General features: G+C 39.8%; 1 protein-coding gene across 1 annotated transcript in view; it reads right to left on the reverse strand.

Moving 5' to 3' along the window:
• The window catches only part of LOC140246863 (uncharacterized), a 111281-nt gene that overhangs the window by 12131 nt on the left and 86893 nt on the right, over window positions 1-12257 (reverse strand). Inside the window, exons 42-51 of the mRNA XM_072326190.1 lie at window positions 11094-11250; window positions 10523-10706; window positions 9803-9888; window positions 8704-8799; window positions 7436-7605; window positions 6701-6943; window positions 3385-3557; window positions 2586-2729; window positions 1864-2049; window positions 568-668 (exon numbers count right to left, since the gene is read on the reverse strand). Coding sequence (XP_072182291.1) covers window positions 568-668; window positions 1864-2049; window positions 2586-2729; window positions 3385-3557; window positions 6701-6943; window positions 7436-7605; window positions 8704-8799; window positions 9803-9888; window positions 10523-10706; window positions 11094-11250 — 1540 coding nt within the window. The remainder of the gene's footprint in view (window positions 1-567; window positions 669-1863; window positions 2050-2585; window positions 2730-3384; window positions 3558-6700; window positions 6944-7435; window positions 7606-8703; window positions 8800-9802; window positions 9889-10522; window positions 10707-11093; window positions 11251-12257) is intronic.

Raw genomic sequence — 12257 nt, forward strand, 5'->3', positions numbered from 1 at the left:
TTTGCCCGAACGGCGACTTCGTCGCCACGGAATTCAGTTGGCAAAGGATCTGAAAACCAGACAATACCAAATTGCGTTTGTTTAAAAGTAGATCGCCACTACGACAAAATATTGAAAGGTTTGAATCAAAAGTGCGGCCGAGCCCGGCAGTGTAAACGGACTAAATTGCGGGGCTCGGCCTCGCAATTGAGGTTGACCTTGGCCGCGGCTCGGCCGCGGCTCGGCCCAGCCCCGCACCGTAAACGGGGTCTAAGTTTATGCACTGTACGTACTCAAAAAGTCCGTAAATCGACTTAGTCGCACACGCACAGAATTTCCACTTAGTTTGTGTGACAGAAAAACAAATGTGATCTGAATAATGTAGGCCCAAAAAAAGTTCAACGAAGTATCTCATTATAACTTCAATGTGCTATATTACATTCTTTTCTTTGTCGATCACGGATGACCGACATCTGATGACCCCAAGCGTATCACCTAACTCGTCTTCAGTGTGACGAGTTTCATATCTCGTTCAAAGTTGTGTGTATGTGTTTTTCTGTGTTAGGAATAAAGGCTAAAACGCCCTACCCTGTACGTCAAGTCGAACAGCCACGTGGGCCCAGCTTCCACCAATCAGAGGACTTGTTGTAGAAGTTATGTTGAATGATCCGTATTTACCTTGAAGATATCTGCATTGATGTAACCAGGGAAATAAGCGTTAGCGAATTCTGATTGAGCGATGAAAAAACAAACCACACATATACCCAGACACACACACATGCACACAAAGCACAGCAGTCACTAACAATAATATTGCCAAGTGTCAGTAACTTTGAAAGAACGTAACAATGCTGCGGTAAAATAGTACTAGAGTATTACATGTCCTACTATTACTGCAGTACAAAACTATAACAGTGATGATAATGGTTACAGTTCGTTATTCCGAAGGTTCGTTATTCCGAAGGTTCTTTGATCCGAAGGTTCGTTATTCCGAAGGTTTGTTATTCCAAAGATTCGTTATTCCGAAGGTTCGTTAATCCAAAAATGTGATAAGGTCTGCTATTCCGAAGGTTCATTAATCCGAAAATGAAATAAGGTTCGTTACTCCGAAGGTTCGTTAATCCGAAAAAAAAAAAAAAAAGCTCGTTGCTCCGAAGGTTCGTTACGGAACCTTTTTCACTTCGGATCAACGAACATTCGGAATATTAAACCCTACTTCATTTTCGGATCAACGATCCTTCGGAATAACGAACCTTCGGAATAACGCCACAAATGTTCGGATTAACGAACCTTCGGAATAACAAACCTTCAGAACAACGAACCTTCGGAATAACGAACAGCACCCATGATAATGATGATGATAATGACAATAATAATATTAATAATTATAATGGCAATAATGATAACAATAATGGAAATAATACTAGTAATATTAGTTGTATAGGTTAGTAGTTTTATCATTATTATTATCATTACCATCATAATCACTATCATTGATATCATTCGTTATTCGAGATTATTGTGATTGAAATACGATGACTGAACAAAAGCAGATGCTGATATTTTAGTAATTTCCGTACTATTGTCGTTTGTATCAAATGTCGGTTCTTCTTTTTCTTTTCTTCTTTTTCCACTGGAAGAAGATAAGAATTCATGCCGGAGTTGATCCATCATTAAAAGACATCTTACCTCTTAATAGACTAAAAGGTAAAATGAACTTCAGTAACACTTAAACATAATGTCTACTATAGGTTCACAACCATCACAATAAGCACAAAAGGTCACTTCGGTCTTCATCATGTCCAACCTCATGTAAATTTTTTTTAAGTATTATTATTTGGTTGTTTAATGTGTCATAGCTCTGCCGTTTCCATGGCAACGTACCCATCCTGTATGACGAGCGAGATGCTATCATCTTCCGCTGCGAAGAGGGGAAGAGGAGAGGAAGAGTAGTTCTCCTCCAGAAAACACCAAGCTTCCAGCGTGTAGCTACCAGTGATGCCCAGCCGCTGAATGAAGGGCAGGATTACGTAATCATCCACCCCATCAAATTTCAAAGCCATGTTGAGTCTGTAAAAAGAGACTAGATCTGTAAAAAAATTCCAAAAGCAAATAATGCTAATAACTTCTTTTTCGTTTTTCTTGTATGTACTTTTCATACTAATTAATTCTACAACTAAGCAAACAAACATATGGAAAGACAAAATGAGAGACGTTGAACCCGAAAGAAAGCGAGAAAAATAACAAGAGAAAGGGAGAAGGAGATAGGAAAAAAAGTTGAGAAAGAGGGAATTATGTTCCATAAATAACATACAAGGAACTTCAAAAAAAAAAAAAAGAGCATTAAGGGTATGTGGGGTATGAAAAGAGGATATAGTAATGATTAACGAGGATAAATGATGACGGAAACAATTACATGGAAAATAGTTAAGCTTTCATTAATAATATTGATATAATGAATCATGATAAGCAATAGCCACTATGGAGATAGTATATTGTGTTTGTGTGTGTGTATGTGTGTGTGTGTGTGTGTCTTTTTATTTCTCCAATGACCATCACCACCAGTATTATCACCATCATCAGTTTTAGAAGTGGATCAAACAGACCTGTCAGCGCATTTGTATTGCATGTTTGAGAAGATGACATTTGGCTGGTCGTAGACGAACACTCCTAGATGACCACCAAGGAAGGTAGAGTCAAATAGATCACCAGTGTCCGTCAAGATTCTTCCTTTGGACTGTATGACCAGTCTGTTTGAAACATTGAAGTCATTAAACATCATCGTCATGAGCATAATAATTATCATCATCTTCATTTTCAATCGTGCCACACTCACTATTGCTGTCATCATAATCATCATTCTCAACATGATTTTTGTCATTAATGGGAGTGTGATTATTTCCATGACCATTGCTATCACTATGATCAACGTCATCGTATTCATTATCTCTATATCTGTAGTCACAATTGACATTGCTATCATCACCTTTACCATAAACTTTTTTTTTTCATAATTATTAACAGCGTCATCATACTTGCCTCCGTTGTGATCATGTCACTGTCTGTATCATCACTATCAACGTCATTACCTTCGTTATCCTGGTAATACGTATCATTGTTATCATCAGCATCATCCTTATCTATACCATCATCATTATTGGCTTTGTTATCCACGTTGTAATTAAATTTGCCACCACTATAACCATTTAATGGTTATATCATAACAAATTTTGTTATGATCATCATTATCATTTACCGCTAACATTATCACTACCAACCTCATAATAGTCATGTATTTGTGTTTATGGTTATTATCATTATCGTCATTTCTATTGTCATCGATTTCGTCATCGCCAACATTATCATCATCTTCATCAATATCTCAATTGCCATCGTCACTCCCACCTGATGAGGCCAAGTGAAGGTCTGAAAGTGAGTTGCCATAGATACGCAGTCCTGTGCTGCCATCCCTGCATCAGCGGGTCGTGCCAGATGAGCTCCACCTCATCGTTGGTTGTGTAGGAGTGCCACAGGGCGTTGGCCAGCGTGGACCCAGGCCCGGTGGATGAGTGCACTCTCTTCAGTTATGATGGGTAAGGGGAGTTAACGGATTCATCTAAATAAATTGTGTGCTTTCTCACATTCTTTGCGCATTAGAAGGAAATGAAACACGTCGTACAAATTAGATTATTGAGAACATAGTAGTAAATGTAGAGATTATAATTGTCATTATGCTAAATATGTAAGGTCGACTCATTTTGAGAGTAGAATCAGACAAAAGGCACATGGCTCTAAATTGTTTTTCAGTCTATCCCTGACACTTTTTTTATTTATTGAAGAGATTATGATAACAGCGTAAGCACCAACCGGATAGATTATATCTTGCCATACTAAACAATGTTATATCTACACTTTTTGGTCTTGATACTATATATATATTTTTTTTTTCACGTCCTTGTCTGTAGTATAATTATATTCTTCTAATTCAGATAAAGAAACGTATTTCCATCCTGACATTGCACCACAAAACCAACAAGAAGTTGTACCTCTATCATAGCTAATTTTGAAATTTTCCATATTTTGTGAAAGATCCAGTATTCCTTTTTTTCATTCATCTTTAGTTTGGAATCATAAAATGTATGGGAAAGAGAGTTTCAACGTTTTTCTTCTACAATATTTTGTTTGTTTGTTTGTTTGCTTGCTTTAGTATGAGTAGTATGATCAGGTACGTGTTACAGACGCCTTGTCATTTCTTGAAAATCCTTTGCACACTCTTCACTTTCAATTCTAATCACTTTTGAAAGGGTAATGATACTGCTATGAAAGTTGACATCAATCGTGAACAGAATAATAGAGTTAATAGAGCATTTTCAATTTTTGCTTTAATAGCCTAAAAATCCATTCATTGTTGTTGCTACAGTGTTTTAAAGTCTATTTTTGTCCCATTCATCGCACAGGTAGCTCGGCTTATCTTAAAGAGTAAAGGCCCGGTCACACCGCCCAAACTTTGTTGGAGCGTTCCTTGAACGGTAGGGAGAGGGGGCCGAATTTCGACAACGCTCGTCACCGCGCACAAAATGGGGAAAAAATCGAAAACACGGGCGTTGCCTTAGCGGTGCACCGCTGAAGCCGGGGTTGCTTTAGCGTTGGTTTAACGGTAGCGAGCGTTGGTTTAGCGGTGACGCGAGCGTTGGTTTAGCGGTGACGCGGGCGTTGATAGAGCGGTGTTCTGCGTATGTGGGCGTTGGCTCGGCGGGGGTTTAAAGTTGGCTTAGCGGCATAGCGCTTTTGACTACGGAGCTGAATGGATCGCTTTGATAGAAGTTCTGATAGATATTTGATAGAAGTCGATAGTTGAAGTTCATCATGCCACGTGGACAAAAGAAGAGTAAGGCTGGAGAAGGAAGATCATTACTGAGCAGGCAGCTTCTTCTCTCTCTTCTCCTTCTGTCAACAGCTTGTTGCAATCTGAGGAGGTTCTGATTCTGCTGCTGGACTAGTGCACCAATCATAGCAAGTCTCTCAGCATCCATGGTAGTACAGTTTTACTGTAACTTTGAGCAAATTCGATATAAATGAGGTCTGCACTCAACGGCAGCTCGATTCCAAATGGGCTCCTGGTCCATTTCTCCCCGTATTGATAGCCAAATTCTGGTCCCGCTCCGACACCTCCACACCAACGCCAAACCAAAGTTCATCACCACAATGGATCGCTGCTTCAACGCCTGACACCGTTCCAGCAATCCTGTGTCCGCTCGTAAAACGCTTACAACCGCTCCACCAAAGTTTGGGCAACGTTTAATCACCGCCAGGGCAAAGCTGGCGAAGCAGCGGTGGTCCAGCGTTCAAGATTTCTGCGTTGGCCTAGCGGACCCAAGCGTCCACGAACTTGCGTCTAGCGGTGCCAAACTTTGACTGGGCGTTGTTGGAGCGGTGGTGAACTTTGCCGGTGCGGAAAATTGCCCGCTCCTCACCGCTCGCAATATTTTGTGCAGCTCAAAACTTTCGGAGCGGTAGGACGGACCATCAGCGGTGGCCGAGCGTATACGGCGTTGCCTTAACGGAGGCCAACTTTTGTTAAACGGTGGTGAACGGTTACGAGCGGTGATGAATTTTTTTTCACCGCTCCAGGAACTCTCCAGCAAAGTTCTGACGGTGTGACCGGGCCTTTATTGTGACCGTGCAGCACAAAACAAACAAAAAGTCGCACCCCTTCATTTTACTTGAGGACTCAAAAAAAGGTGAAATGGGTTTACTGAGTCAATCTTGAGTTTTTCATATTTTCTGAAATAAGTTTCTTTCTTCTACATTATTCTTTAGAATGGGATCTTAACAGGACTATGAAAGGGTGTTTTTAGCAGTTCTTCTACAACCCTTTTTTGGGGGAGAGTAGAATGATCAGGTATGTCTTAGAGTCTGCTTTTCATTTCTTGAAATCATTTGCAGACTCTGCACTTACAAGTCTTATACGTATTGAAAGGATGAGGTTACTGCTTTGAAAATTAGCACTAATCATGGGCAGAATGTGTTAATAGAACATGCTCAATTTCACCTAAATCTGACAATACCTTCATTGTCGGCGGTCCAGTGATTTACATTCTGTGTTTTGTCCCTTTCATGGCACTGCCAGCACGGCTTGGGAAAGATTATGGGCTTAAATAGATCCTGTAACTTCAGAGCCTCTTTTTTTTTTAGTTCACACATTTCCAGACTGCGTGCTATCTTTCCAATATTCAGATAGTTTAAGAGAGTCCATTTGAATTGAGTTATATACATTTTTTTTTTTAAGCTTAGAGTTTGCTCTTTTAGAATCTGCCCTTAACTAAAATCCATGTATGGCGACTTTTTGTTGGTTTTGCGATGCAGGGTCACAATTATTACGCACTTGAATAGACCGTGTACTTCAGAACCTCTTTTCCCAGTACACACTTTTCCAGAGTGTATGTTTTCTTTCCATGTTTTAGATGTATTAGGAGGGTCCATTTGAATTGAGCTATACATCATTTTTAAGCTTAGAGGCTGCTGTTTTAGAATCTTCCCTTAATTAACTAAGAAATCCATTCCTGGCGAGTTTTTGTTATCTAAATGGTACAGGGTCACATTATACATACTTTATGTTGACACTGAAATAACAGCTTGGATGTATTTCATCAATACGACTAATAACTCACACCTACAGACGCGTTACCATCTCAAGAATTCATATCAATCGCCGTCATACCTTAATTTGCAGCCCCCTGATGCCAGCAACATATTTGTTCCTGTTAAGGTTGCTGTGCCTCCACATTGCGACGTAAAATTTCCTGTTGCTCTGGTAACCAAATACTAAACCGATGTAGCTGCCACCCTCGTCTCCATTGACGAACGTTGTGCAGCGAAAGTCTACCGGTCCAACGGTGTCACGCCCGATCAGCATTACTGGGGATGGGGTTGAGCTTGGTTGTGATAACTGAACTTCTTTGCCCTATGAAAATACGGGGGGGGGGGGGAAAGATACGCACTTGCTGTAACAAATGAAATGACAACGAAGAATAACAAGAGCGGAAACGTGTGGGCCTAAAACATTAAATAGTTGGAGAAAAAAGAAAGTAGAAAAACAAAAAATGTGGATCATGTTAGCACAATTTTGCAAAGAATCGTTGGGACGCCAATAGAGATGAAGTGAACATAATTATAGGGGGTCTACAAACGAAGAAAATCCGGCACACTGTGACACTCATGAAAGCAATGCTACAATATTTCTTTCAATGGAAAGTTGTTAAATGTCAACGTACACGTTGTGATATCGCTCTCCCTGTCAGTACAGGGTACATTTGAATTCATTCACCACAAATGCCACATTACAGTGATATTATCATTTTTGTATTTTTGTGACCACAAAAAAAGACAAAATAAGACAGCTTTTGTAACATTCGTCAAAACGATTCAGATACAAGATACTTTCGCCATTACTTACAGAATCAGTGATATCCCACGATGGCTGGGAGTCAGTGAACTCAAGGTTGACCGAATAGTACGGGTCAAAGGTCGTAATGTAGTATCGATTGCTCTTAGGGCAGATATCGTAGATATCGCTGGTGCCGTCTCCGTCGTAGTCTGTTTCACATTCGTCGCCGATACCATCATCTGAAAGATGGGATAATTGACGTTTTTTTTTTTCTTTTCTGTCTTTGTTTTGTTTTGTTTTTGTATGTGTGTTTGGTTTTTTTTTTTGCTTTGTTTTGTTTTGTGTTAATTAGGCCTACTTGCGGTGAAATACATTCATAGTGAATGCATTCATTGTCTACTTATGGAGCATATCGCATCAAAGGTGCATAACGGTATGCAGTTGGTCAATGCAAGAGCGACTAGAAAGTCTAGAGCCACATTCAAACTATTTTCTTTATACAGTCTCCTGTCCCCTTCGTTTAACTCTTTATGTGCCACGTTCTTCGCACCTCGAACTCAGTCGACGGCGTGCCATCTTCGCATGTTCTACTCAAAAGCACAAAGCCACCCAAACGGACAGATAAAATCGCCAAATACCACGGTACGATGAAAGCGTTTGTCGTGATTCCATTCCTGTCACAGGTAGCTGGATTTCATGTGGTGATTGGCTACCAAGTGGTGTGCTCTACTGGATTAAGTTTCTGGGTACTGGTTTGCGTGCAAAAGAAATGTCTCTACAATGATATACTAGTAGCAACTGGTCATTTGAAAGAAAAACGAGAGTTGATTTGTCATACAGATTACATCAAAGCAAAGTCTGGCATTTTCTCGATAACTTTGCTCATTACATTTACAGGATAACAAGGATCTACTTTAAACTGAAGAGACTTGAAAAGCGGATTATTTCTCCAATGCATGGCTACATTGATGTCTCAGAATAATGTGGCACACAAGGGGTTTACACAATGGCACATAAATAGTTAAATGTCTTGATAGATTATAGTGCCTAGATTTCAATTAATATGTTGCAAAATTAATATACCCTCTCTCCGTCCAACAAAACAAAGTCATGTCATATTCACAATATTGCAATATCACAAAGTATCTCATCCGGTTTTTTTTTTTTAATGCAGTCAACATTTAAACTTAACATCCAAAAGATCAATAATAAAGCTGACAAGATAGAAAAAAAGAACAATTACTACTACCTATTAAACATTAAACTTAACATTCTCAAAATTAGAATGAGACAAACAAGCAAACGGGACATACATTTTAAAACCAACTACGCGTTACCATTTGTGTCTTCCTGGCTTGGGTTGGCATATAGAGGGCAGTTGTCAAGCCCGTTTGGCATTCCGTCACCATCCTTATCATCGTCACATTGGTCGCCTAGCAACAAAAGAAGCAACCATGCTAACAACAATAAAGAAAAAGAAGATATGTAGCTCTGCCGCTGCCTAGTAGAGAAACATGGTATCTACTTGAACTTCGGTGGCATCAAAGACACTCGCTGAAACGTCAAGAAATAGTATTCTCGTAATGCTAGGACTCTGTAGTTGAACATTTCAGAACTGAATAAAAGATATAAAAAATAGAACACAAATATGTTCTCCTTCAAGATTCACACAATTGTTGTTCAAATTTATAGGCCTTAATATGAAAAGACAATGTCGAAAAGGAAAGGATATTTGCAGTCTGCACTGTTTCTGTAAGAGGAAGCTCGGCAGCTGTAAATATTCAAAGCAAATAGGGAAGCTGCATCCACTTGACAACGCCATCTATCGGCTAGATTCATCCTAACTTTTCTTGAATTTCCTATTCACATAGAGGAACTGTAGTCTAAAAATAATATTGTTTTGTTTTCCTTCTTTTCTTGCAGGTACCTTACTAGCCTTTTGTCAAGGCCCTCTCGCTGTAATGGGCGAGCGAAGCGAGCCCAGCCGAGCGCGCCAGCGCGAGGGCCTTTTGAGATCTGCTTCACACATTATTATTCATGACACGTGAACCCTTCTGAATACTCATTTTAATGGCTTCCGGTCAACCAATGGAATGGCGCGCTCCCCGCATCCTCAGCCTTGGTGGTCATGCCTGTTCGCATGCATCACTGACCACCCGAGGAGGTCTGCCACGGAACTCTACACACTCTGTGTGTAGAGTTCTGTGAGGTCTGCGGCAGCGGCGTGCATTCGCTCTATTCAAATCGGGTTCGAGCAGACAGACACGCTGATTGGACCCCGACTTTTGCTCCCGAAATCGGGGAGCAAAAGTCGGTAATTCAAAGGGCTAACAAAAGGATGCGAAGCAGATCTCAAAAGGCCCTAGCGCAACCCCACTCAGCTGGGCTCTCTTCACCATACAGCGAGAGGGCCTTGACAAAAGGCTAGTACCTTACCTGTTCCATCACCGTCAGTGTCAGTCTGATCAGCGTTGGGAATGATTAAACAATTATCTGAGATATCTAGAATGCCGTCACCGTCCCTGCAGTAAAAATAAAAAAGAAGACATGATAATGTAACAGTCCAGCCTATCATTTTAAGCGCAAAGCTATTGTGATTGCTTGGTATAAATTTAAAACTTCTGTAGAAAGTCATTTCAGCGCCCACAAGCTTTACACCAGCTGAGACATTAATGTATTTTTCTATGGCACGAGAGAGTCATAATCATACACTGTGGTGTAATTTGATCAACGATCTTATTTCAGACATTCATGCGGAAGGTTTGTGGTCACTAGTGGTAAGCATTTCTTTTTTCTAATAAAAACAAGGTTATCGACGCCTTTATGAGAATGTGAAAGAAGGACTGAAAATATGAATAAGGAGAAAAGGAAAAGAAGAAACAGTTGTATTATAAACATGTTTTATAATGTATATCATGATGTCTTGGTGATTATACCACACACTTAAGAAATTCAAAAGCTCGGCACAAAGCATTGCATTGGCTTCGAAAATATGCTTTCAAGTCAAAATTATAACAGACAGATAGAAAAGAAATAACGAAAGGAATGAACTTGTAGAAAATTCATAAATATCGTAGAATGGAAAGAGGTGGGTCGGATATAAGAAAGGAGATAATAAATAGAGATAGAGAGAGAGAGAGAGAGATTAATGCTCACATGTCTAGATTAGGTTGACCGACGTTGTCGCACGAGTCGCCGTATCCGTTTTGATCGGAGTCGCCTTGATCTGGATTGGCATGATCCGGGCAGTTGTCGCACAAATCGCCCACCCCGTCCCCGTCTCGGTCAGTCTGGTACGTGCTGTTGACCAGTGGGCAGTTATCGGCCTGATCTGGGATACCTTCGAAACCAAAGAAGAGAGGAAGAGAGAGAGAGAGAAAGCGGAAGTGGTGGCAGAGAGCAGTATGGAAATTCAAATTAACACTGGTTTATATAACTGTGCTGACTAACTTTGACTGTTCCATTACTTCTGTCAACGGCTGCAACTCGACAAGAATTCATAAAACTGCTACAACATTACATCTTTTGGTTCAATTAGCATTACCATTTTCGAAGGATTTTTAAAGAGGTTTGTACGCCACTTACCTGTCTTTGTGATTATGTAAATCTATCGGTTGATTAACCTTTTTTGTTTTCTTTCACACATATCACATTGTCATCTCTAACAAAAAGAAAGAGGGAGGATAAAGCGTAATTATACGTGAAGAAAAGAGTAATGGAATCCTACCATCGTCATCGTCATCATCGTCGCAGTCATCTCCAACACCGTCCCCGTCGGTGTCGATCTGTCTGCTGATATTAGACGGACAGAAATCGCAGAGATCGCCAAATCCGTCGCCATCGCTGTCCCGCTGATCTGGGTTCCACACAAACTGACAGTTGTCCTAAGAACGAAGAGAAAATAATAACAGACTTCTAGGTCCGGACGTCTGTATTTTATACATAATTATGCAGACCCTCGCGCTCGCATAGGTGTGTGCATACGTCTAGATTTGATTTTGATTTGATTTATCTCTGCATTTTTAACAACGTATATATAACAACATAACAAACAATTTTTCTGTACTATGCATATTATATCCTACACAAGATGAAAAGAAATACAGTCATAATGTACCGACGACGAAATATTGTTTAGGTGAATTATCATCATTCAAAAACGATTGAAAAATCATTGATTATTCAATCGACTTAATAATAAAAAAAAAATGTTGGAGACTGTCATCTTAAGCTGTAGCTTCAGTTTGATGGCGACCTGTCTAAAAGGTTGGTGCGCTTGCTTCTCATATCGGAGGTGAAACTCCATATCTTGTTAGGCTATTTCACACCTCGAGTAAACGTCAAATTTCTTGAATAACCATTTCATGATTAATGGTGTCATCATGATGATAAAATTTTGAATACCAGCAGAATCTGCAGTTTGACGCTTATACAGTCTCAAGTAGTAGTTTTAGGGTAAGATAATGATAGTACAGTATCCATTTGGTGGGAGTCTCGTCGCTAACACATCTAAGATCAAAATAAGGTCAAATTGTTGCACGTACCCTGACTTTAGAGTACTGTACTTTAGATTGTTAGTTTCTCAATTAAACGGAATAAAAATTTAACGATTTTAGATTTCTGCGCAAACGTTCTTCAATCATGTTTACATTGCATAATAATTGTATGGAGCAATGGAAAAAGGTAAACTTTGTCCTAAATGACTGGAGGACATATATTCTATGTTAAGCAAGGCTTCATCCTCTGCAAACCAGCACTAAAAATAATCATCTCAACCCTCAACATTTGTTCTATGACATTTGCTCCTACGACACTTGCTCCCTTGAAATATGTTTACAAAAAGTCAAGCATAAATTCTACCCACGAGGTAATCCTAACCTATCACCATTAT

This window comes from Diadema setosum, chromosome 3 (genome assembly GCF_964275005.1).
Source record: "Diadema setosum chromosome 3, eeDiaSeto1, whole genome shotgun sequence".
Classification (NCBI taxonomy): Eukaryota; Metazoa; Echinodermata; class Echinoidea; order Diadematoida; family Diadematidae; genus Diadema; species Diadema setosum.